Source organism: Nuphar pumila, chromosome 6 (assembly GCF_984573655.1).
Source record: "Nuphar pumila chromosome 6, dmNupPumi1.hap1.1, whole genome shotgun sequence".
Classification (NCBI taxonomy): Eukaryota; Viridiplantae; Streptophyta; class Magnoliopsida; order Nymphaeales; family Nymphaeaceae; genus Nuphar; species Nuphar pumila.
Genome location: NC_143254.1, coordinates 109,043,009 through 109,066,461, shown reverse-complemented (window position 1 = coordinate 109,066,461; position 23,453 = coordinate 109,043,009). Strand labels below are relative to the sequence as shown.

Sequence of the window (23,453 nt, the reverse complement as noted above, 5' to 3'; positions counted from 1 at the left end):
ATCTTTTTTGTTTTTCACAAAACTTATGATGGTAGAGTCTACGGACTTAATTTACATAGACCCAATCTCCAACAGCAAAACCTTACCTTTGGATCATGTCATGTTCCATTTACTAATTCTGTGTAAAACAACATTCATACCATTTTTAAACTGCCCTCATCTTAAAGAACTGTGAGCTGTTAATTTTTCACCATCTCAAAAAATCGAATCTTCTTGGTGTATTAGACATGATAAACCTCCTAACATAGTAAATAAAGTAAGTTAAATGCATCTATATGGTTAGATTTTAACATTTGGTGGCTAGCTCCACGCGAACAAGAGCATGTCCCACTGATATATAGTATCACATTGTAGGCTGTTGATTTTCGAAGCCTTACTAAAATTGTCCATCTCAAGGACAGCACTGATGTATACAGCAATGCCGAATAAGAGTCTTTTCCACATTATGATGCGCAAACAATTCCAGTGTTTGAAAAATCAACCTAATTTTGTTATAATTTCATGATCACAGATCTGCTGTTAAAGTCATCAAATTTCATCAATAAAAATATTACAAAGATCAAAGAGAAGAAGATCAGCAGCATTCTTTGAGTATTCCTTGGTAGGCAATGCAAAGGCCAATTAAAGAATCAAACCTCTAATCCTGGTGAGATTGCGTGTTGGTTCTTGGTGAAGCCAAAGTTACATAAAAGACTCTTGTTGATCTCTTTCAAACTCCACAGCGGGTGCATCTTCCCATTCTAGAAGCTTCTCCAGTGCATCTGGAGGGAGACCGACAAGCTCCAACGTCTTCTCATACACCCTCTGCGATGTTTCCAAATTATGCGACTCTTCGGATGCATTGGTTGGTCGACAATCACATGAAATATAGGCACAGACAGGCCAATCATCTGCCTTCAATAGTGAGCAATATTCTGGGACTTGGGGGTCAGTTGCTGTAAACAGGGCACTTCTTGCACCTGCAACAAAGGCGGGGAGCCATCTACACTCTTAAGTTACAGAACAAATATATAAAAGAAAATTTGTTTGCCTATTGGTTAAGATGGTCACCTTCCTGGGGGCTGAAAAGGAAATACGGAATCAGATGATAAGCAGCTTGAACAGTGCGAGATAGAGTTCTGGCCTGCATTTATAGAAACAATAAAGTTAGCATCTGCATTTAAAGCCAAATCAGTGGTGGTGAATGACTAGGTTTATTGAGAAAAAGGGATTTGATGAGACGAAACATTTGCGGTTGCACTGCAGGCACAAATGATATGGAACTGAAAGTAATAGTGTGCTTTGCAGTGCGGGCATGTAGTTTTGAGAAAGGGCTAATCCCTGGAATTTGGTGACTTGCAAGAAGCCTACTGTCATTTGGCTGATACTATGTGGGACTTTGTCATATGGCTATAACTATTTAAATTCCACAGAGAAGTTCAAATGATCAGAAAAGTAACATTTTCCAAAGACTAATGTTTTCCTAATTTCACATAAAGCCACCTGAATCCATGCAGAAGTGCATTTGGTGTCTTCTATGTCACATAAGTGCGGGTGAGGGTACAAAGGGTGCAACACGGCAGTTTAAAAAAACTTGGGTGCAGGGGTGCATGTATATATATATATATATTGTGTGTGTGTGAAACTATTTATGTATATAATATAGATAAAACTGGACGTTGTTTGGGTTAACCGAGTCCAGTTTCAGATAGAAATGGATTCCAGTGTTGTTGACCACACCTGACACAGAAGAAGCTGTGTCTGAGTGTCGCACCCGCATCGGTGTGGGTGAGACACGGGTGCATTGCCTTTTTAGAAGTGTCTGTGTTACATAGGGTTTTATTTTTTGATGTACATATATCATTTGCATCATTTTTTGAAGTTCAAATCAGAAATAAAAGAAACAAAAAGAAGGAACAGATTGAAGAGCAAACTGATCCAATATGAGAAAAGCAGACACAAGAATCATAGTACTCGACCCTTCAAGATTTTCACTAATTCATGAAACTGTCATATACAAGTCAGAGAGAGAGAACAGGTTACTTACAACATTTGTTTGGACAGTTCCAGGAGAGACACATGTGATACTAATCCCAGCTTCAGCAGGCATCTTTTTATGGAGAATGCTATTAAACATGACCTGGAGTCCAAAACAACTTTAATATAATAGAGTTTGTTCTTTTATCTAAAAGAAAAGACACATAATGATAAATAATATTACTGCAGCACCTGAGCAAGCTTGCTACTTGAATAGCCAACTAGACTTGAAAATTTCCTCTTGCCAGACACCACATTCATATCATCAGGATCAACAAAGCCTACTTGGTGCATCTACAAAAAAAAAACATATGATTCATCTAGTAATAGAAGAAAAATTGCCTTCTTAAGATTAGAAGTACGCTTGTGAATCAACTATTTTTCAACAGGGCTAATGACCACAAAGGGAAAAAGTAATGATTTTAACAACTTTCACAAGATTTGTGGATGATAATGATGCAATATTACAGACCCATAGTAATTCAGCCCATTCTTCAACTCTTTCTTGTTTTAACAACTTTCACAAGATTTGCTGACGATAATGATGCAATATTACAGACCCACAGTAATTCAGCTCATTCTTCAACTCTTTCTCAGTTTCCGCTGATACATGATTCTAAAGATAATACCAACAGATCTAACAAAATTTCCGAATGAAACAAAGAAATTTGTAATTCATATGGCATAAGGGATATGGTTCCAGATACTATGGGTCTAACATCAATAACCATAACTGGTAGCATGTAGTAGCATGGTTTGTTCCAGGTGGTGCTCGTACTCTTTATATAGTCTAGATACTATGGGTCTATTCATCTATAGCATATAACTTAGTTGCATCGGCAAAATACAAGATGGTTCAAGGGACTAAGAACCAGCTTTCTTATTATCTTTTTCTCCTATTCTTTAGAGGAAAGGTAAACCAAGAGAACCAGCAATGGAAAAATAGAGGAAGAGAATGACCTGCAGCACAAAACCCCCATGTAAGCAAGCAACCAATCCCTGATTGACCAATCAGCCCTAAGAAAAATATACAATCAAGCCTCAACAGCAAACAAGTACAGAATCCATATAGACAAATGATTGAAGTTCATGTGGAAGAGAAAGTTATGTTTGTGACCCTGATCAACAGATAAAAAAATGGTCATCTGATGAAGATGAAAAACATCACCATAAACAGCTCCAACTACTCCCAGGTAGGGATACCCACAAGGAACCAAGGTGGGGAATCAAGTATGAGAGACCAAGAGCCCTAGAGAATACTTAACCTACTAGTTCAAGATAGTCACAGAAATGCAATATTGCCAACAAAAAGAATGCACCCCTAAATCCCATCCAGAGCTGCCAACAGAAAGAACCTTTCTCCACCCACAGATACCATCCAATACTGCAAACAGAAAGAAACCTCCCCCACCCACAAATACTATCAGAGATACCAAAGAATATAGTATCTACCAAAGAGGAAACAGCCAGAAGCCATCCTAATTACATTAGTTTCATAATAATAATAATAATAATAATAATAATAATAATAAAAGCTATCAACAAAAGCCACATAGACCACATAAAAAACTAGAATTCACTTGAAAGAAAACACAGCCCTCGCCAATTCCACTCAAATTTAAGCGATGGGGAAAATTTACTGATGTACTTAATCTTGCCTTTCCCAAGATTTTCTTACCATTTGTCCCATATACCCTTTCTGTTCTGTATTTGTGTTAAAAAACAGGAAAAAAAGTGGAGAAAGAAACAATCGGATCACTTCAAGGCAGAAGTGAGAGGAAGCACCTGGAGCACAGTTACAACATGAGCACCATCAACTTTTCTGCAGCCAAATGCAATGACCTAACTTATGGAACCCAATTACAACCGATGTGCGGACTCCTGCGAGTGCGGGTGCTGCACCCAGTGCAGCAGGTCAAGGGTCTTGCCGCACTGAGTGCAGTCAACATATCTCTGGTGCGCTCAACCCGCATCTGAGACTCTGGACTTGGTCAACATTGACCAAGTCCATTTTTGTCCTTTTCTTAGTATTAAAAAAGTAAAAAAAAAAAAACACAAAAAGGGGTGTTAAGGCATGATGCCCCCCTCCTCCTTGGTTCTCCCCTTTATGTTCCTCCTCCTCTGATGCTCTCCTCCTCGGCATGGGCTCTTTCAACACTCCTCAGTACAGGCTCCCTCCAGCATGCGGTATCCAGCGAGGTAACACTCTCTCTCTCTCTCTCTCTCTTGCTCCTTCCTCCTCCTCCTCTCCTTCTTCTTCCACCTCCTATCACGTTCTTCTTTCTCTTCTTCCCTTCCTCATCTGGGTTAGGGTGAACCCAGGCTGAGCCTGGCCTAAATCCGGGTAATGATGAATTGTTTTTATTTTATTAGCATAAAATTGTATGTCTAACATAATACTATATATATATATATATATATATATATATATATATATATATATATATATATATATATATATTCCCTCCCCACACCCCCATACCAAGTTTTTCGAAAGTGTCTCATCACTGCACCCACACCCGCACCTATGTGACATAGACTACAACAAACCACCATTATCTCATCCCAACCAAAACTAATAAATCTAGAACCTCTCTCACCAATGTCCCTTATCTCTAGAAATCATGGAAGAGAGAGAGAGAGATCACATTACTTGACCAGTGACTGGTGCATGCAAGTGGTATAAGCTGAGGAGAGCACAACTGGAAATGATTGGTACACTCCTCCAAAAGGACATTGATAGGAAAAGCCCAAGAACTTATGGAAGAAAATATAGATCTCAATCTCTAAAGCTAATGAAATAACCTAAATATAAAAGGATGACTCTTATGGCTCTGATACCATGCAAATTAAGCCAGATCAGCTGCAACATGCAAATAGAGGCGAGGAGAATAGGGAACCGCCAGCCATGACCTCCAATAGTTCTTGATGGAAGAAGCCCAACTCCATAAAGTTTTAGTTGTATAAAAGAGCTCTAAAAGGGCAATTTACAACAATGTACATAAGCTGTAACAAATTTACAACAATTTCCATACAAATGGGGAACAAAATACACATCAAAACAGAATAAATTACAAAGAATACCAACAGATCTGACATTACTGTGCAAAATGATGAGAAAGCCGATGTCACAATGCTCAAGCATCCCTACTTCTTCATGATGGCATGTCACCATCTTCATGCTAAGCATGCCAACCAACACTATTCTTAAAATACATAACACCAAATACTCCCATAGGCTGCTAGCCAATCCAGGGGCTAGAGTCACTTGATCCCTAAGAAAGTAGGCTTTGATAATTATGACACTATCTATGAGGTTCTACCTCCCATCTATGGTACCCGTACACTCCATTTTGCCCTCTGTTCGACACCTGGACACACCATTTTACCCTCCGTACATACAAGTTTGTATTCAATTTATAATTTATAATTATATTTTCAGTTTATAACTTCATATTTTCAGTATGTAATATATATTTTAGATATAGAATATATATTTAGATTATATTCAGTTTATTTTGTATTTATGTGATATATATACATAGCCGTATACCCGTACCCACATTTTTTGGAATTGCGGTGGCGTACCCGTACCCGCACCCGCACCCGTACCCGTACCCGTACCCGCACCCGTACCCGTACCTGTACCCGTACCCGTACCCGTACCCGTACCCGTACCCGTACCCGTACCCGTACCCATACCCGTACCCGTACCCGTGCCCGTGCCCGTACCCGTACCCGTACCCGTACCCGTACCCGTACCCGTACCCGTACCCGGGTGACAGCCTCCCATCAAGATTGGAAAATTTAATTCTTATTGAGAAAAATGCAAAAAAGAAATGAAAAACATTTTAGAGTGCCAGATACATCTTTTAATAATAATCTTACTAACTGCTGATTCAGTGTTGCCAGTGGCTTTCCTGACCAATGATCAAGTACCCCTTGATGCAATGACAGGCTGAAATATAACACTATGTGAATTGTGAACTTCATTCAAAAGGCTAAAGTGAACAGACTCCATCATTCTAGCATCAATGGACGAGAATGGCACTTTCACGATAAAAGTAGATGCCTGCCTTCATAAAACTCCCAACCCCAAGCATTTACAAAAGTTGCTTAAAGTGCTTGTTACAATGCACAAACTATTATATTAACAATATAGAAGATTTAACCAACCTCTAAGTTTGTTCTAAATAAGCCACTAAGCACCTTGAATAGTGAATACTGATCTATACACAATTTAGAAGAATGATGGCCATCACATTCAAATCCCCCTGCCAAGCTATGTCACAGGGACTCGGCAAAACAGATGTCGCACCCGCGTCGACGCGACGCGAGTGCGATCAACACGACCCTGGGTGCAGTCAACGCACCCAGGTTCATTTTTGTCCACTGTTTGGGCGTAAAAAAAATCCCCGATGAAAAGGAGGATTAGGGGTTCTTTATAGATGGCTTTACTTTAATGAATAAGTAATCAACCAAATGGCGGATTCTTTGTTTCATATCTATTATCTCTGAATCATTTTGGTTCCCTATCTGCTCCTTATTGCAATGAATGTGGCTGAACTTAAATTTTTTTTCTCTGATCATAGATGGTCATGTCACAATGATCACAGTTTCAAGGATAATGCAAGCCTAAAACTGATTTAATGGCTGAACAAACAAGGAATTTGGTCTTTATTTTGATCATTGTCTTGCTTGTTGTGACCATACATGGATTTATTTGGCAGCATTTTACCCTAATGGTATATTATTGGATACTTGTGATCATTGCAATTTTTTTTTCTCTTTTCCTTTTTCTCTTTACTCTTTCTAGCCTCTTTTCCCTTTTTGATTGATATTTAGGTCGATTTATGTAATTGCTTTACTTATTTGATTGATAATTTGATATTTAGGTTGATATACTGCATGCATGATGAATCATATTATGACAATGTTTACTGTTAAATGTTAAACTGTTAAAACTTCAAAATTATATATATATATATATATATATATATATATATATATATATATATATATTACATTTTTGCCCCTGCCACACCCCCGCACCCGGGTTTTTTGGAAGTGCCGCATCCCCGCACCCGCACCCATGTGACATAGCTGCCAAGGAGAACTTCATGGGATTTGCCATCTTTATTGCTAGACTATAATCTGATTGGGCTCTTCTGAGAACTAACAACGAAGGGGGTTCATGCTATAGAAAGAGATTCTCGAGTCCGGATCGGGTGCAATATGAATGCACAAAAATTTGTGCATTAAGCACCCCATCACCCTCCATCAGGTCTTGGGTCCCACACCTGACAGGCCCTGTCCCCAAGATAGATGGTGATCAGGTGCTTAATGCACAAATATTTGTGCAATCATATTGCACCTGATCTTTTCACAAGTTTCTCTATTCATAGGAGGCATCACAAAATATTATGAAGGATAACGCTGATTACAAGAATGATATGGCAACCCATCAGGAGGAAGAAGTAGAATATGAAAACAAAGATTCACACTGATGGGCTTGAAGTTAAGAGAAACTTATGATATGTCTAATTTGAAGCAAGGGATCTTCTAGATGATGTGTCCATGATATTTTCCACATACTACTGATTACTGAAATGCCAAAAGAAATGGACAAAATATGAATAATGATTTTCATTGAACAGGGAAGCAATGACAAGCAGACACTCAGCGATGCGCCGATGCAAAGTTTTGTGATTGAAGGATCAGAGGAAAGCCATGTCTCATTCTATAAAAGGGGATTGAATTTCTCAACAGGAGCTGGACCATGGTTGCCAGTCGAGGAAGCGAGAGCGGGAAGCAATATGGGAAGCGGAAGTGGGAAGCGAGGCACTTTCAAAAGGAAGAAGGAAGCGTGGGACGACTTAGGAACGAATCAAGAATCGTCTCAGAAGCGAACCGGAAGCGACCTAGGAAGCTAGGGGGAAGCGAAAAAAGAGAAAAAATGACGCAACTCTTATTGTTAAAAATTTCCCAACTCTTGCTTGCAAATGAGAGACCGTATTGATAATTGGCTGTTTTCTGATAATTTTGCTTCTCTTATTGTGACATTGGTTGCACATGTAATGATTCCTTAGTGGCATAGCTTGATAACCAGGTATAGCACATCTACATGTTTACATATAGGCACAAGTAATGCTGTTGATACTCTATTTTGCCCAAGTACCATATGCAGATCTTCTATGTGGAAGTATCTCAGAAGAAGTATGCTACTGTAAACATACTCATAAAAGAACATTTCTCAAATGTCTTCTTGTCAGAGGAAAATAATTTTCTAACATTGGCAATTCTTCTGAATAAAAATATTTCAATGCTGCCATTCTCATTTGATAACTACAGTTGGTATTACTTGATCTCCCCAGGCCACCTATACTTGCATGGTGCTAAAATTGTTTTCATAAGGCATGGTACATTAATTGAATTTCAAAGTTAACGGCAATGTCAAAGGGGATCAAGAGATAAGAAGTGATTGAACTATTGGAAATAGTCGCTGGTTAACCTTTAAACTTCTGCAATGGTTAACTTATGAATTTCTGCTTCATGCTATTCCCTGCAAGTTCCAGGTAAAATGTGATTGTATGTTTGTTGCTCTCGGTCATAAGAATTACATGTTCAACTGAGCTTTACTTTATGCTTTCAGCTTCAAAGATATAGTTGAAAGGACAGGCAGTAAATCTTGATAAGGCTTAAACTGACTGTTATATTTGAATATTTGCTGTCAAACCTTGCTTGTAACTCGCAGTTCCAAAATGAAAAAAATGGGGGGAACGAGGGGGGAAGCATGCTTCCCCAAAAAAGTGTGCTTCCCAACGTGTTTCGGAAGCGCGATGTTTCGCGCTTCCCCACTTACCTAGGCGTTTCCAGTAACTCTGAGCTGGACGCATATATGCGTCTTAAGGGTGTAAGAGGGTCAGGGTCGCCATGTGGATCCAAATCAAATCCAACCACAGGTAATCCATATCAAAATCCAGGTTGGTCTGGAACATATATGGTCAAGTTTTATTGGATACAGACCTGGAACCAAGTAGGCATATAACACTGGATCTAGGTCAGAGTTGCATCTAAACTGGCCTGTCTTATGATTTCTATATAAAGAATAGAGTTCATAGGATCCAGAATCACATAAGTTCAGATTAAGATCAGTTTTGTAACATACTATGAAACATTAGTTGGATCTAGATCTATAACTTCACCTGATTTCCTAAAATTGGATACAATATCGAGCCAAGCATGACCTGACCTATATTCAACCTGTTTGCAACCCCATCTATAAAAACTATATCTTCCACAAAAAGCAATATTCCAATAATCTGTACAGACACGAGAGTTGATATTTTCTTTTATAGAAGTATTTAAATTGCAGAGAGCATAAATGAAAACAAAAGGTTCCTGAGTGTGTACTTCCACACTATTGTCTTTATAAAAAGTGCTTTTTAATAATGATCCATTTGAGATCAAAATGAATAAGAGGGAAGTTGATGTGATCCCAAATTCTACAGACCCAGATCCGGCTCCTAGGGTCCAGAAATTGCAAACGGATCCCCTGTTGGCCGAACCTGATCCGTTACCCAAACTCCAGACTATGCAAGCCACATGGGAGGACAGCCACATCAGCCATGCAGATACCTCATTCATGCAACCACCTCAGTGTGTGGGACCCCCTCTTAAATATCAAGTGGAACCTACTTGGGGTGTCCCCTCAAGAAGCATCCAAGAGGGGCATGTAGGCCCCACCCATTTGGTGCCACCCAAGGGCTTTAAACCCTCTCAAAGGAAGTCGTGTAGCCCCTTGGGGTTCCTTCCTTGGAAGACCAAGTAGGCCTTGTAAGATGAGCCCTCTTTAAGTGCCTTGAGGGAAGTTTTGCCTAAGTTTAGAATTAGGCATTTTAATATGCTTTATTATTTTTATTTAAGCTTAGTTAGATGTGCTTTTGTTTTAATTAAACATTGTTAATTGTGATGCTATTATGGAACTCCCTTGGCCTATAAAAGGGGCTCACTTTGTAATTGAAGATATGAAATATAGAATCAAGGATTGACTTTTCTCTTTCTCTCTCAAGAAATCCGCCTTCTCTAGGGACATTTTTCTCTTTTTCTCCCTTCTACCCCCTTGGCCCTCTTCCCTTCTTTCATACCTTTACCCCCCTTGACTCGTTCACCCTATCTTGGACTCATCTCCTGGTTACTAAGGTGGTTCTAATCTTCTAAATATCTGGAATTTGCCTAAGTACTACGTAGAACCAATTCTAGTTGATACTCGTGTGGACCGCATCAACTTATCGACGGATGCGGACCAACCCTACACCAAACGTGGTTCCTGAGCTTGGCCAGACAGAGCAAACCTTCTCCAAACCTTAGGACACTCTACCAAACAGTGTAAATTCTTAGAACCCACTTTTTAAACCTCCCTTAAGCTTAAACATATTCTAAACCCCAACCTGAAAACAACATTTTGTTGTGATTTCCTAAATTTAACACATCTTAAAAATAATGTTTCTCCCAAACTATACATAGTCCAGAGCTGCAAAATTAACCCCTAATTAGCCCTACATGTCTTTAACCTATCCATAAAAAACCAGATCTTAATTCTTTCCTGTTGAGGAGAATTAGTTTCGACACCAAAACCTGTTTTGCCTAAATCTCTGACCTAAAACAGACCTGACCAAAACTCGTGTCCCAACTTTTCCTACTTTTAATTCCCAAACTCTCAAATTTTAACCAGACCCTCTCTAACCTGTCCCTATTTTCTGTGATTTTTCTGAATTTTATTCCGAGAGAAATTGTTTACTCTCTCAGGGTCTGTCAGAAACTGAACAAAATTCAGTTACCGGACAAACCCAGAACTTCATAGAATTCTATCTCTGTAACCTCGGATCCCCTGAACCTAAAATTTTAACCCCCAGCTTTCCTGACATGTCCTTAGTCACCTCCTAAGTTTTAGCATATATTGTGTTGTGTTTTAGGAGAACTTGAATTTTCTTTGAACCCTGTCAGAACCGTACCCAAACCTGTTACACAATCTTGACCTTGACTTAACCGAACCTAACCCAAGCCTACTGAAACCCTAAAACCTGAACCTAGGCCCACCGGAATGCAACATAAGTTGTTAGACTGATACTCTAAAATTCCTGAATCCTTCCATTTAAAAAAGAGAATCAGAAGCTTCTATATTTTATACATTATTGTTCTTTTGTTCTTATTTTGATTTTAAGTTCTACTCTAAACTATGGTACCCAGACACTTAATTTTGCTCTCCGTACCCGTGTCAACACGCGTATCCTCGTGTCGACACACATCAACACCCGGACACGCCATTTTACCCTCCGTACATACAAGTTTGTATTTAATTTATAATTATATTTTCAGTTTATAATTTTATATTTTCAGTATATAATATATATTTTAGATATAACATATATATTTAGATTATATTCAGTTTATTTTGATTTTTTTTTGTATTTAATATATATATATATATATAGTTGTGTCCCCGGACCCACGTTTTTTGAATTGTCGTGTTGTACCCGCACCCGTACCCAAGTGACAGAATCTAAGTGACTCAGTAAAAGCAAATTCAACTATAAACAAAAAAAAAAAATCGAATAAAATTTTTGAAAGCAACATTATCCTAGACCATACTTAATTATTATTTACTTGATCACCTGCAGTTAATGCTAATTATTCGAACTCAAGACTTGATTCCAACACATTGAAATCTTTGAAATGGACATTGTCCCTAAATCATACTTGACCTATAATGATCCAAACCTCAAATTTAATTTCCAACACATTGATTCAATATCCCTTGTCTCTACGATGGAGAGACAAGTCAAGGTCAAGATAAACCCATGCTCAGCCTATTTGCTAAACAACCTATATCAAAGGTTTGGGTCAATGCCTCCACCATGTATCTATTCAGTCTATATTGTTGACTAGTTCCAATCAAACTCGACATAGGTTTGTTGTTAAGTGCATGTACAAAGAAATCATGCTCGGATCATAAGATGGGACTTATATGTAAAACCCGAAAAAAAAAACTTGGATTCGGGTCAAATCCGGACCCAACTTGAGGTCACCGCCTCCCTCGCGCCTTTGAAAGACAGCGAGGCAGGGGTTTCAAATAGAAACTCCCTTTCCCCTATGCTCTCCCATTCTCTCTCTCTCCTCGACCCCCTCTCGCTCTCTCACCCTCTCATCCCCGACTCTGTCTCTCTCGTTTCTGCTCGCCAGAGATCCCCCGACAACCCACCGCCACCGGCGACCTCCGGTCCGACATCCCTCAGGTCACCACCCCTCACCTTTGTCGTCTTCTCCTGTTGACGAAATCAGCGTAGACCACCCCCTCTCCAGGTACGCGCCGGCTCTTTTGCTTCTCTTCTATCTTCTTCTTCTTCTCATTTTCCTTCCGTCTCTCTCTCTCTCCCTCACTTCTCCGTTTGCACAGGGAGGGGTTGAGCCACCTCTCTGCCTCCCTCAATCGCAAGGGAGGGGCAAAGCCCCCTCCTTGCTGGCTTAAATCGCAAGGGAGGGGCAGAGCCCCATCCCTGCGATGTGTTTTGCGAGGGAGGGGCCCAGCCCCCTCCCGATGCCTTTGTTTGCATGGGAGGGGTCGAGCCCCTCTCTACGTGTCGTATTTGGCAGGGGAGGGGTCGAGCCTCCTCCCTGCACCCTTTTACGGCAGGGGAGGGGGGTTCCTTTTTTCCGACAGGGGAGGGGGGTTCCTTTTTTCCGACAGGGGAAGGGTCGAGCCCACTCCCTGCACCCTCATTGTTCAGGGGAGGGGCTACGATCCTCCCTGCACCTTCTAGCAAGAGGGAAGGGGCGGAGCCCCCTCCCTGTACCCCTTGTATGCAAAGGAGGGGTTGAGCCCCTCCCTCTGCCCTCGTTTTTGTAGGGGAGGGGCCGAGCCCCCTCCCTGCACCCTAAGTTTGGCGAGGGAGGGGTCAGGCCCCCTCCTTGCGCCTTCTTCTCCTTCTAGTAGGCAGGGGTAAAGCGCTCCGCCTCCCCCTTTGTGCTAACGGGTAGGGGCTTGACCCCTGCCTCTTTGCTCTTCCGACAAGCAGGGTGAAGCCCCTGCCTCCCTCGTTGCCTTCATTAGGCAGGGGTGCAGCCCCCGTGCCTCACCGTTTTTCGCGTTCAGCAGGTTTGCAGGGGCACGATGCCCCTGCCGTGCCCCTGCCTCTGCTTCTTTCACGTCAGGACAGCGGCAATGCCCATGTCCTCTCTACCTTTGAGATTGAGATAGCATGTTGACGTCTCGCTTTTGCAGCTCATACGACAGATCCTGCTTGCGCCCCACATCTCGAGTCGTCAATCGCTTACACCAGCAGACGCCCGCAAGCTTGCAACTCCCCGAGGTAGAGGAAGATTGCACAGAAGACTTGGATAATTGAATTGAGTTCAATTAACTAAAAAGAATAATTAAATAAATATATATGCATATATATATATATATATATTCATACGAGTACGCATTTAACTCAAGGACGCGATTTCGCGATCCTTGTCCTTTACTTTCTGTCATGTTTTTACTTTGTCGTGGCGCTTTGCGCCCAGGCTTTGCGCCCAGGCTTTGCGTTTACACTCTATCTTACAGTCTTTTCTTTGTCGTCGCGCTTTGCGCCCAAGCTCTTGCTTTTGCAAATGTTTCGCTACTGCCTTGATATTGCAGATGACGCTCAGGTTTTCGCTCATTGGATGTGCTATAAAGGCATCCTCGTGGAGGATGCAAGAGGCATTTACCACTCTCCCTCTTGCGACAAGAGTTGAGTCGGGAGCTTAACGATACATCCTCGTCTAAGGAGAGGGATCCCTAGCAGGGATCCTGGCTTTTCAAGTGAGCAGTCCTGCAAAGTAGACTTGAGAATTTAGGGAGATGCGCAAAAGCATCAAAGACTGCCCAAATCGAAGTATTTGGAAGGATGTGATGGGATGGTTTTGTTTGTCTATTCGACATATCTCGAGTAACCACAAATTGGGGCTTGAGCGAACTTCTTAACAGGGGTTCTGTTGAGAAACTTGTATTCCGTTCATCGAGGCCGGTATCGAGTCATGCAAGGCATGTAGATACCACGATAGCAGATGAGATTCTAGAAAATCGCACGCCAAATGTTAGCACAAGTTGACTATTTCAAAAGATAAATAATGTCAAAAGTAAAGTTTGAGAAACATTACATCTTTGTGAAACACTTTTGTTGATGCTCCTATTGAGGAACTATACCCCTTTCATCCTAAAGTACTTGTAGTCGTGCACTACACGCTAGTACTGGGATGATCGAATGAAACGGTCGTGCGACCTCGAACAATGATAAATGCACAATGTTGTAAACACATAAAAATAAGATCACCTTCACAGGTAAAATGCTCATTTGGTCAAAAGACCAGAGCATATAGAATGAGTCGTCGGTTAATTTACCCCTGATGCACTCATTCGCTTCTTGTAGTCTGTCAAGAGAGAGGACAGAGTGGTACACACTTCAATGGACAGGTTGTTAATAACCACCCCACGGGCAAAGATCTGGCCGCCCCAGTCATTGGAGTTAGAAGAATGGACTACCAGACATTATCCTAAGTGGTAGATGTCATGGACTTCTGCAGAAGTTGGATGCATCTATTGTCAAGTACCTGCCTTTGGGAAATCCTCTCTCGGCTAAAGTTGTCTCCTTAAGAGCGGACTCAACTAGCTATTCAGGTTATTTAAAATACATAGAATAACAGGCGCCTGAACTAGTCTTAGTTGTTTCTATGATTTGTCTGCGCGTACCCACAGGCCAGTAATATCGAAACATAAGTCTGTTCACACTGGTTGATGGGTCAAAAGACTTGCTAGTTGCGTGGTAGTTCACAGCTTACGATCAAATGAATCGTCATGCTGTGTTTTGACAGTTGCACTGCTTACTTGCTTTGAACTGCTTATCGGTTTAACTGTTCATCTGCTTTAAACTGCTTAGCATGCGGAATTAAATGCTCTTAATTCAGCTTCCTATAGTCTCTTTTGTGCACCTACTAGTTTTTTCACGAAACTAACCCATTCTATGGGTACAGGTGATAATTAAGTACACCACGGGCGATGACAAGATGACTTCAAAATTTCCTTTTCCTGCTCTTAGCTCGCGTCATGGACGTTTTTGGGTTTTGTCACGGATTTCCCTTTGGATATCTAAATTTTGTACTATTTGGAAACTTCTTTAAATGAAAGTGGTTTTTCCAAGTGTTTTGCAAGTATCATGTGTAGTGAGTTTGGGTTCTTTTAGCTATCGTGCCCAAAGCTTTCAGCTTGTCTTTTTTAATTTAACAAAAGAATAGTCTTCTGCTGATTTCATAAACAAACTCTGAAAGGAAAGAGATTTTTCTAATCTCTTACCTGTTTTCTGAAAGGTTCGCAAGTTTCAAATTTTGGGGCGTTACATATGTCATATGGTTGTGCGGGGTGCACGGCAAGCCTGGTTGCAGCCTAGTTGTTTGAACCTTGCTAGGTAGAAAGAACAATTACAAGACAAGGAACTTTTCTGAAAGATTTTTTTTTTTATTCTACATAGCCAGGATGGCTACAAACTGCTTATCCATGCCTTGGGAAGAATGTCTTAGACTGGTACATACCACCAATGCATATACCAAAAACATGTAATAGAATTGATGAAAAAGTAAAGTAGACATGTTTCTATTGTGATTTCAATAAATGATAATGGTGTTTTGAAAATGAAGGATATGATATACATTTAAAATTCTAGGGATATCTTCTAAATTCAACATTTTAGATTATGTTCAACCTAGATAAAACATCCTACTCCTTGAGACAAGTGAACAATGTAAACACATGGTACATCATTATTTTTTTCAGCAAACATTATTATCTAAAAACTTTCATCGCAACTAGCCGAGCAATAAATCATTCATGTCTCATAATTAGCAACTATATTATGATGTGTAAAATCTACACCAAATAGACTGGACTAAAATTACACAAGGCTAAATACCACATGTGATTGAAAAGTTTATTTGTGTCAACACGATTCATTAAGGCAATGGCAGACTGCTTGAGATTGAAAACATTGATCATTACCTTGTTGAAATTCTGACATCTTGGATATGATTTCAGTTTCTCTGACGAAATAGTTTTTTCTAAACATAGAGAATTTAAATGAAATTAAATCATTCTTAGACCTTAAAATAGCACTCACTGAAAGACACTGTTTCCTTCATTTAAAGCCACTTCTGGAAGTGAGTAAGCTGTCATAGTTTTAGCATATAACAGTGTAGGAGAATTATTTGAGGTAGTTGCCCATTTTCCAGAAGCTGAATTTTACAAACCAAATGCAAGGTTTTCAATAACCATTACAAGAAGGTGTAGTAAGATGGTCAAATGGCTTTAGTTGTGCCATCTTAATCAGGGGACTGCATCCAGATACCAGTGTCGCCAGTTGATAGAAACAATTAAGCATAAATTATCATCTTCCAGTAATACTTTGAACACTTCAACACAGAGTCTACAATAAAAAATAACATAAAGAAAAACTTACAATAGAGTTCACATTAACAATTCGACTGGGAGAGCCTCTGATTAAAGATGGCAAAAGTAATATTGTAAGAAGTGATGGGGCCAGGTGATTCACTTGCATGTGTTCTTCATATCCATCCATTGAAAATGCTTGAGGAGCTGAAAAATTGCACTAGCCAAGATCAATTTTTGACACATGCCTTTTTCTTCAGTTTTGAGTCTTAACATGAAGGTTAATCTAGTTAACAAGTGCAGCTAAACACTAGAAACGGGACAATGGTAGCAAAATAATCACCAATTTAGCACATCTTTCATACATACACTTATTGAGGCAACAATTTTAACTTCATCATATCCCAGTATGCAATTATGCTAGTGTGATAACAAATTTCATAACTCATACTGCAAGTTTACATGCATAAAAACTTCTCGAACAGGTATCTATATGTCCAATTAGGCAATAGCCCATAGTTATTGGAAGCCTTTCAAAATCTTGGAAGCTCAATTCCAGGAAGCTTACTTCGGAAGCATGAAACCACACAATTGTTTCACACTTCTGAAAATTTATGAGAATCTCCCTTCCGGTGGATAGAAGGTTTACTTTTCTTGAAATAAAATCTAACGTGATTTGGAAGTGCAATCTTCATGTTAGAAGATTTGTATTTTCTCTTTAAAAAATAAGATTTTCTCATTATACATACATACATACATATACATATACATATATATCCTTCCTCTCTCTATATATTAATATATATAGGGTAAATATTTGGTACTAATAAAGGTACAGAATTATTGAGTAGAAATCACCTTTTCATATTTTTTAATTTTTTTGTAAATTAGACCCTACCAATGTGATCTACACGGTTTGATTAGTAGAAAATGTGGTTTGAACCATGTGATTGCAACATGTGTGTAGGTTTTTGAAATGCATAAAAAACGAACAGCCTGGACATATTTTTGCTCCTCTTCCTTATTACTTCAAGATCTCAAATAAACAAACCACAAGCAGTTTAGAAATTCCTGGCCACAAAGAGGTACATATCTGTCCATTTTTTCTAGCTACACGTGTTTGCTTAGTGGTCTCAATAAGCACCTCAGCATAGTTGGAGAATTAAAATGATCCAGTGACCAAGAACAAAAAGATCTTTTATTGCAAGCATCATGTTGATATGGAGTATGGACATTATTTATTTTAAAAAAGGGGCATTATAAAGACCACTTAGACCAGCAATGAAAGTAAAAATTGTGTATAACAAATAAATGGAAGCTATTATATTGCACCTAATCAAGCATCCAGAAAAATTATTGTTCTTTAATTTTTATTCTAAAGAATCTAATCAACATCGACTACATTAGTTATGCAATGAAAACCATGATGGATTTTATACAAGATGATTGAAAGAAAAGAAGTTTTACAGACCTCCTATTGAAAAGATGCCAGCATTGTTGATCAAAACATGCAGAGGTCCTAATCTTGCATTCCAGGCAGCAGCAAATCTTCTAACAGAATCAAGAGAGAGAAGATCAAGCTCCATCACCTTTACAAGAATCAATCTTGTATCAGTCACCCTGCAATTTGAAGAACAACTTGCAGAAAAATGGAAAATTTCATTGTTCACATACAACATAGACCATGAAAATCGTGTTCTATTTTGCTTATTCTAGTGAACAGAATAGGATTATTTGTGTTCAATTCAATTAGAAGGTAGAATATGAAGCTGTAGCCAGATGTCTCTAATATGGAGAAAACACTTGTAAAACATATCTCTTTGCCAGATAATATTTACCTACTGTGTCCTTTGATAAAACATCATTTACCTTTTTCCATTTGCTATTTGTCAAAGTGAACAATGATTTTCTGCTCGCTTTGCATTTTATTTGCTATCTTATGCACAAAAAGAATGATGCTGACCTTGCTTTTAGCAAAGACAATGTTGCAACTTAAAAGAAATAAACAATGTGGATAAATAGCCCCTTTATGGATTCAATGCGATAAACCAATTAAACTTCGAAGCAAGCAATACAGTTGATGTATTGATTGATTATTCAAAGAATAATTTGGCATATTCCCGAAGCTAGTATACACATAAAAGTACGGCTGTGACCACAGCCACCAATATCGTTCCCAGTAACTTCTCAGCAAGGTTTTTCTCGGGAAAATACTGGAAGTTTTAAAATTTGAAAAAAATTATAAAGAATAATAAAAAAGATAAGAAATGAATCAGTTTTTCTTGAAAAATGTAAAGAAATGATTAGAAAAGTTTTTAAATATAAAAGAAACCAAAAAATAGAAAACAAATGCTTAAAATGTATAAAAAGATATTTTTAAAATCTCAAGAAAATCTAAGGAAAATATTGTAATAACATCAAGATATTTTATGTTCTGGCAATGTTTTGAAAGTATCAGGAACATCTTGGGAAAATATTGGCTGACCTTGAAATACCACTAATATCATGATATTTTCAAAATACCAGCAAGATCAGTAACTATCTTGTGACCAAGAGAACAAGAATTTTTTTGAAAAGTTCAGGAAAATAAAGCTAGCAAAAGCACAAAAACCTGAACAGGAACATGTAAAACAGGGCAAAAACGGCAAAAGTAGTCATAAAAATAATTCTGTGTTATACGCACATGGTGATGCAAATAGGTTGAGACATGTATGGAGCATGTTTTTCATAACCAAGAAGAAAAGCGTCTTGCTTTTCAAGGGGATTGGACATGATTACACCACCAGGCGAAATTCCTCAGGCATGAAAAGAAAGTTACTGTGCAACAAGAGAATTTTAAACTGATGACACACCATTAAAGCATGAAAATCTTAAGAGTAATCAAAGGGATAAATCCAATTCCAATGACTGCACAAATTGAACATCAGCATTCATGATCCTATTAGCCTAAGCATTGTTACTGCCACCTTGCATTTTCCAGGTACCTATTCAAAATCCCAACCATTAAAATTCCCAATTCCACTAGGTAACATTGCAGACAAAAAATTGTAGCATACTCTTAGTAACTCCTTAAATGAAGCACAAGAAGATTCACACGTAACAACTAACAACCAACAGTAGCAAAAAAATCTGTTTAAATGAGAAATTGAGAACTCGGAGGTTGAATTTCAGCATAAGCAAAAGACCACACACAAAAATAAAATGAACCCAAGGAATGCACAGGAGTTGCATTGCTTGGTTATGCTGTTCAACAGAAAGATCATGCTACCTAGAGAAGCTATAACCTAGGTATCCTCTGGATTAAAGAGCGGATTCTACCAGAAATGCAGTACTTAAATATCCTGAGAAGGAAGGAGGAGCTGACCATGCTAGATGCTTACAAATTTATTTTTAGTGGGATCGACAACTTGAGCTAATTTTTACATTTGAATTGTATGCCACAAGAGATGTGCATGTAACACATAAATTTTGACTGAGCCACATGCACAATGGATTGAGAGACATACAAGCAGCTAGTTCTCCTTGATTTCCTAAAATCTGTATGATTATAGACATCCCACCTCCAACACCCACAGACCTTCGCATGACACCATGGTTTGAGAGATCCATAGACCACAGGATCGTTCTCCAAATCAACTGCATGTGTTTTAGTATGTTGTTCCATAAAATCTCCTCAGTTAAAACCATCACTGGTTTCATTCAAACCAATACACAAAAATAAACATAAGAACAAAATAGTAGTCCTAGTAGCAATTAGTATCATAAACGTAAAACTATTCACTTGATCATGCAAATACTAGATACTGATAAGAAAAGTTTAGTCACCAACTTTTGAAGTTAACTGTTTCAACAAAGATGAAAACAAGAATACCTCAATATTTAGGGGAGCCCCCATTCCGGCCCATTCCCTCTGCCATTTCTGGATCAATTCCTGACCAACTTGTATTTTCCTACATGCCATGACCACATGTGCCCCAGCCTCTGCTAGTTGCCTGATCAAATCAAAAGACAAACGTGAGGATTATGAATATGATGGTGGTGCTAACGGCTATATTGTGTCAAAGCTACAGGCCATGATCAAGTCTCTGGTTCTGTTAACTTATGTTTGAACTACAAGACAATGGTGATGATGAACATAATGCATGTCATGATGATGATGACAGTGATGGGTAACAGTCATGATGCATTTTCCTTGGTGCCAAAGGCCATATACACCCCTGGTTCAGCTAATAGCAGCTCAAATCACAATATATGGCGATTATGATGATGGGTAATGGAGATGATGCGTCCTTCTACATGCCACTACCAAATGTACCACTGATTCACATGTTTTCCTGACTACTTACAAAACCATCATGATGGCCATAATGATAACAATGGTCATGGTGATCAGTTAGCTATCACTCCAATCAATGGTAATGGCCATGTACAAGACCGCTCTTCAAACCCATTTTGTCAAATCAGAAATCAAATAAAAACTTATCTAAAACCATACTTGGTTCGAGTCACTGACCGCCATCAATACAAAAAACTATTGAAACCGAAAGAAGTCATTCAACAATGTGACATTTTCTGTCAAGCATTTCATCGAACAAACATCCTGCATCAACACAAACACAACAGTTCACATGTCTCCCTTCCTGTTCGTGATTGACTGAACTTTATCACATGATAAAACTGTTAACCATCTCAACGAAGGACGACCAGGTCAAAATGGGTCTAAACTGTGTTAGCTCAGAAGCAATCAAGTCCAATAAAGAACATTGAAAAAACAAGCAGCATAACAACACAAATGCACAACAATAAAACCCTGGCCTAAAATCAATAGAATCTACAATATTAACTTCAAAAGGAAAATCACCATTTTATCTTCTAGAAATATAGCAAGACAAGATCACTCTGCCACAGCTTTTCTTATCTGGTTCCTTTACAGCCAGATGGCAGAGAAATCTAAGAGAAAACTCATGGAGAAGGAAGAGATGACAGAGGACCAAATCTGGAAACAATATATCATCATAATGATGGGTGATGGTGATGATGGTGCAACTTCCTACATTGTGGAACCATGTATGCATCTGATTCGGGGCTAAATGTGAGTCTGAATCAACAGAACTGAACGTTGGTGTTGAATGGCGAAGGTGGTGAGTGTCTGAATGTGTCTCCACGCAATGGAATGGCCATGACCATGATGATTGGTGATGGGGATGCCCATGATGAGGGGAGGAAGGCTAGGGAATTGATGAAGGTGGTGGTGGCCACTTACTTGGCTATCCCCAGGCCGATGCCGCTAGTGGAGCCGGTGACAATGCAGGTGAGGTCGTTGAGGGGAGGGAGAGGGAGGGGGTTCTTGAGGTGGCAAGCGAGAATCCTTTGGAAGAATATCTCGTAGAGGATGTTGATCCATCCCCTCAGCCATTCCATCCATCCCAACGCTTCCTTCCTCATGATTGCTCCCACCTTTTTTTGCTCTCTCTCTCTGCCTCCTCTTTGTTCCTTCTTTATCTCACTTCCTCTCCCCTTTTTGTTCCTTCATTGAGTTCTTTTCTCTCTCTCTCTCTCTCTCCTCTTTGTTCCTTCGTTGCTCAACTTGCTCTCTCTCGTCTCTTCTGTTAAACAGAAGGGAAATTACTAGTGCGACTGTTTCATTCAGAGAATTTACATTCTGTGATCCCTAAGCTTTAAGAAAATTAATGTCATACTTTGACCTTCTTTGTTAGCCAGTCATTTGCTGCCACAGTCTAAGTGATGTTACACCTGCCAAGCGTACCATTTAAAACTGTCAAATTCTGAACAATAAACTAAGCAAAACATCAGATTGTGTCAATGCAATTTGTGCTTAGTATTTTCGGCTCCACAGTAACATACTTTCATAAATACCAAAATTTTACCCTAAATTTTACCATGTAAATAGAGGATTTGTATTTGCTACAATCTATTATAACCACAATCCAGTTAAGGATGCAAGCATCAAGTTGTTTTGACTCAATTCAACCTTATATACGTGTGCAGCACGGTCAATTTGGTTGGAATCGACCCTCTGATCATGTTTTTTTTTAAGTTTTTTAGTTAAGAAAATTTAACATATTTACAGTCATTGATTTTTGCAGCACTAGAAAATACAAGCATCCGATTCTAGTGATTGAAAAGCCTATTTCTGCCAAAAAAGAGTACGTAGATCACATGTATAAAGTTAGATATATCAAAAAAACAAAAAAAGAAATTTGTAAGTTAATTGTAGGGGCAATAGATTGTAACAACCACACAGTAACACAAATATATATATATTAGCAAAATATCCGACCCTGATCGCGCGCTCACGGATCAGTGGCTGATATTGATATATTTTTTAACTGAAACATAACAATGGCGGTCACTGCTACTAGTTGTCGAGATTAACGCTGGATGCGCGTTCGACGTGATGTGTTTCTCTGTACGTATATAGATAGTGTTGAATAGAATCTATTATTTTCTCTTTCCACTATTACCAATTTACTGTTACCAAATGCCAACTTAAATGTTTTACACCACTGCTGTCAGATCAAGAAAAATATAATGATCATGAAAGCACATATGGAGATTTTTTTATTTTACTGTTGGCCCTATTTAATGCTGTATGTCGCGTTGTGGTTTGTCATGCCTAATTAGATAACTAAAAAAATTGGAGCCTTGTGGACTCATTGCAGATCTGCCAAATCACTTTTAGCATCCTCACAATATAGGATGAAGCAATGAGGTGAAAATGTCAAATCACTTTCTGACAGATCACCTGTATAAGAGAATAGATGATAGCTAAATACCATTTTTTAGCCAACCATCAAAATTTCAAGCTTTTGAAGAAAAAAAATTTATTTTTTTTAAGCTGATTACAGATTGTATAGGAATAAACTCTTGGATCGTCCAATTCCAAACTTTACCTCATTTCATTGATCATAAATAAGAGTGGTAGTTGGATGCTCCCACTTGAAAAGAACACTCA

At 38.9% G+C, this 23,453-nt stretch overlaps 1 protein-coding gene across 1 annotated transcript; it reads right to left on the bottom strand.

Moving 5' to 3' along the window:
• Positions 1-468: 468 nt before the first annotated feature.
• Positions 469-22,126, bottom strand: LOC149835637 (dehydrogenase/reductase SDR family member FEY-like). The gene is made up of 8 exons (XM_090008648.1): positions 21,741-22,126; positions 20,349-20,469; positions 17,949-18,066; positions 16,548-16,684; positions 2,209-2,310; positions 2,027-2,119; positions 1,051-1,123; positions 469-959 (listed from the first exon to the last, which is right to left on the bottom strand). Exons 1-8 carry the CDS (start codon positions 21,920-21,922, stop codon positions 682-684), a joined length of 1,104 nt encoding a protein of 367 aa, XP_089864774.1. The 5' UTR covers positions 21,923-22,126; the 3' UTR covers positions 469-681.
• Between the last annotated feature and the right edge of the window lie 1,327 nt (positions 22,127-23,453).

Bases quoted from the DNA above. Each gene is read 5' to 3' on its own strand.
- LOC149835637 (XM_090008648.1), bottom strand. From the start codon at position 21,922: ATGAGGAAGGAAGCGTTGGGATGGATGGAATGGCTGAGGGGATGGATC. The intron at 16,685-17,948 runs GTCTGTAAAACT...GCAATTTTTCAG, and splicing joins TGGCATCTTTTCAATAGGAG to CTCCTCAAGCATTTTCAATG. The intron at 960-1,050 runs GTGACCATCTTA...CCTTTGTTGCAG, and splicing joins CCTTTTCAGCCCCCAGGAAG to GTGCAAGAAGTGCCCTGTTT.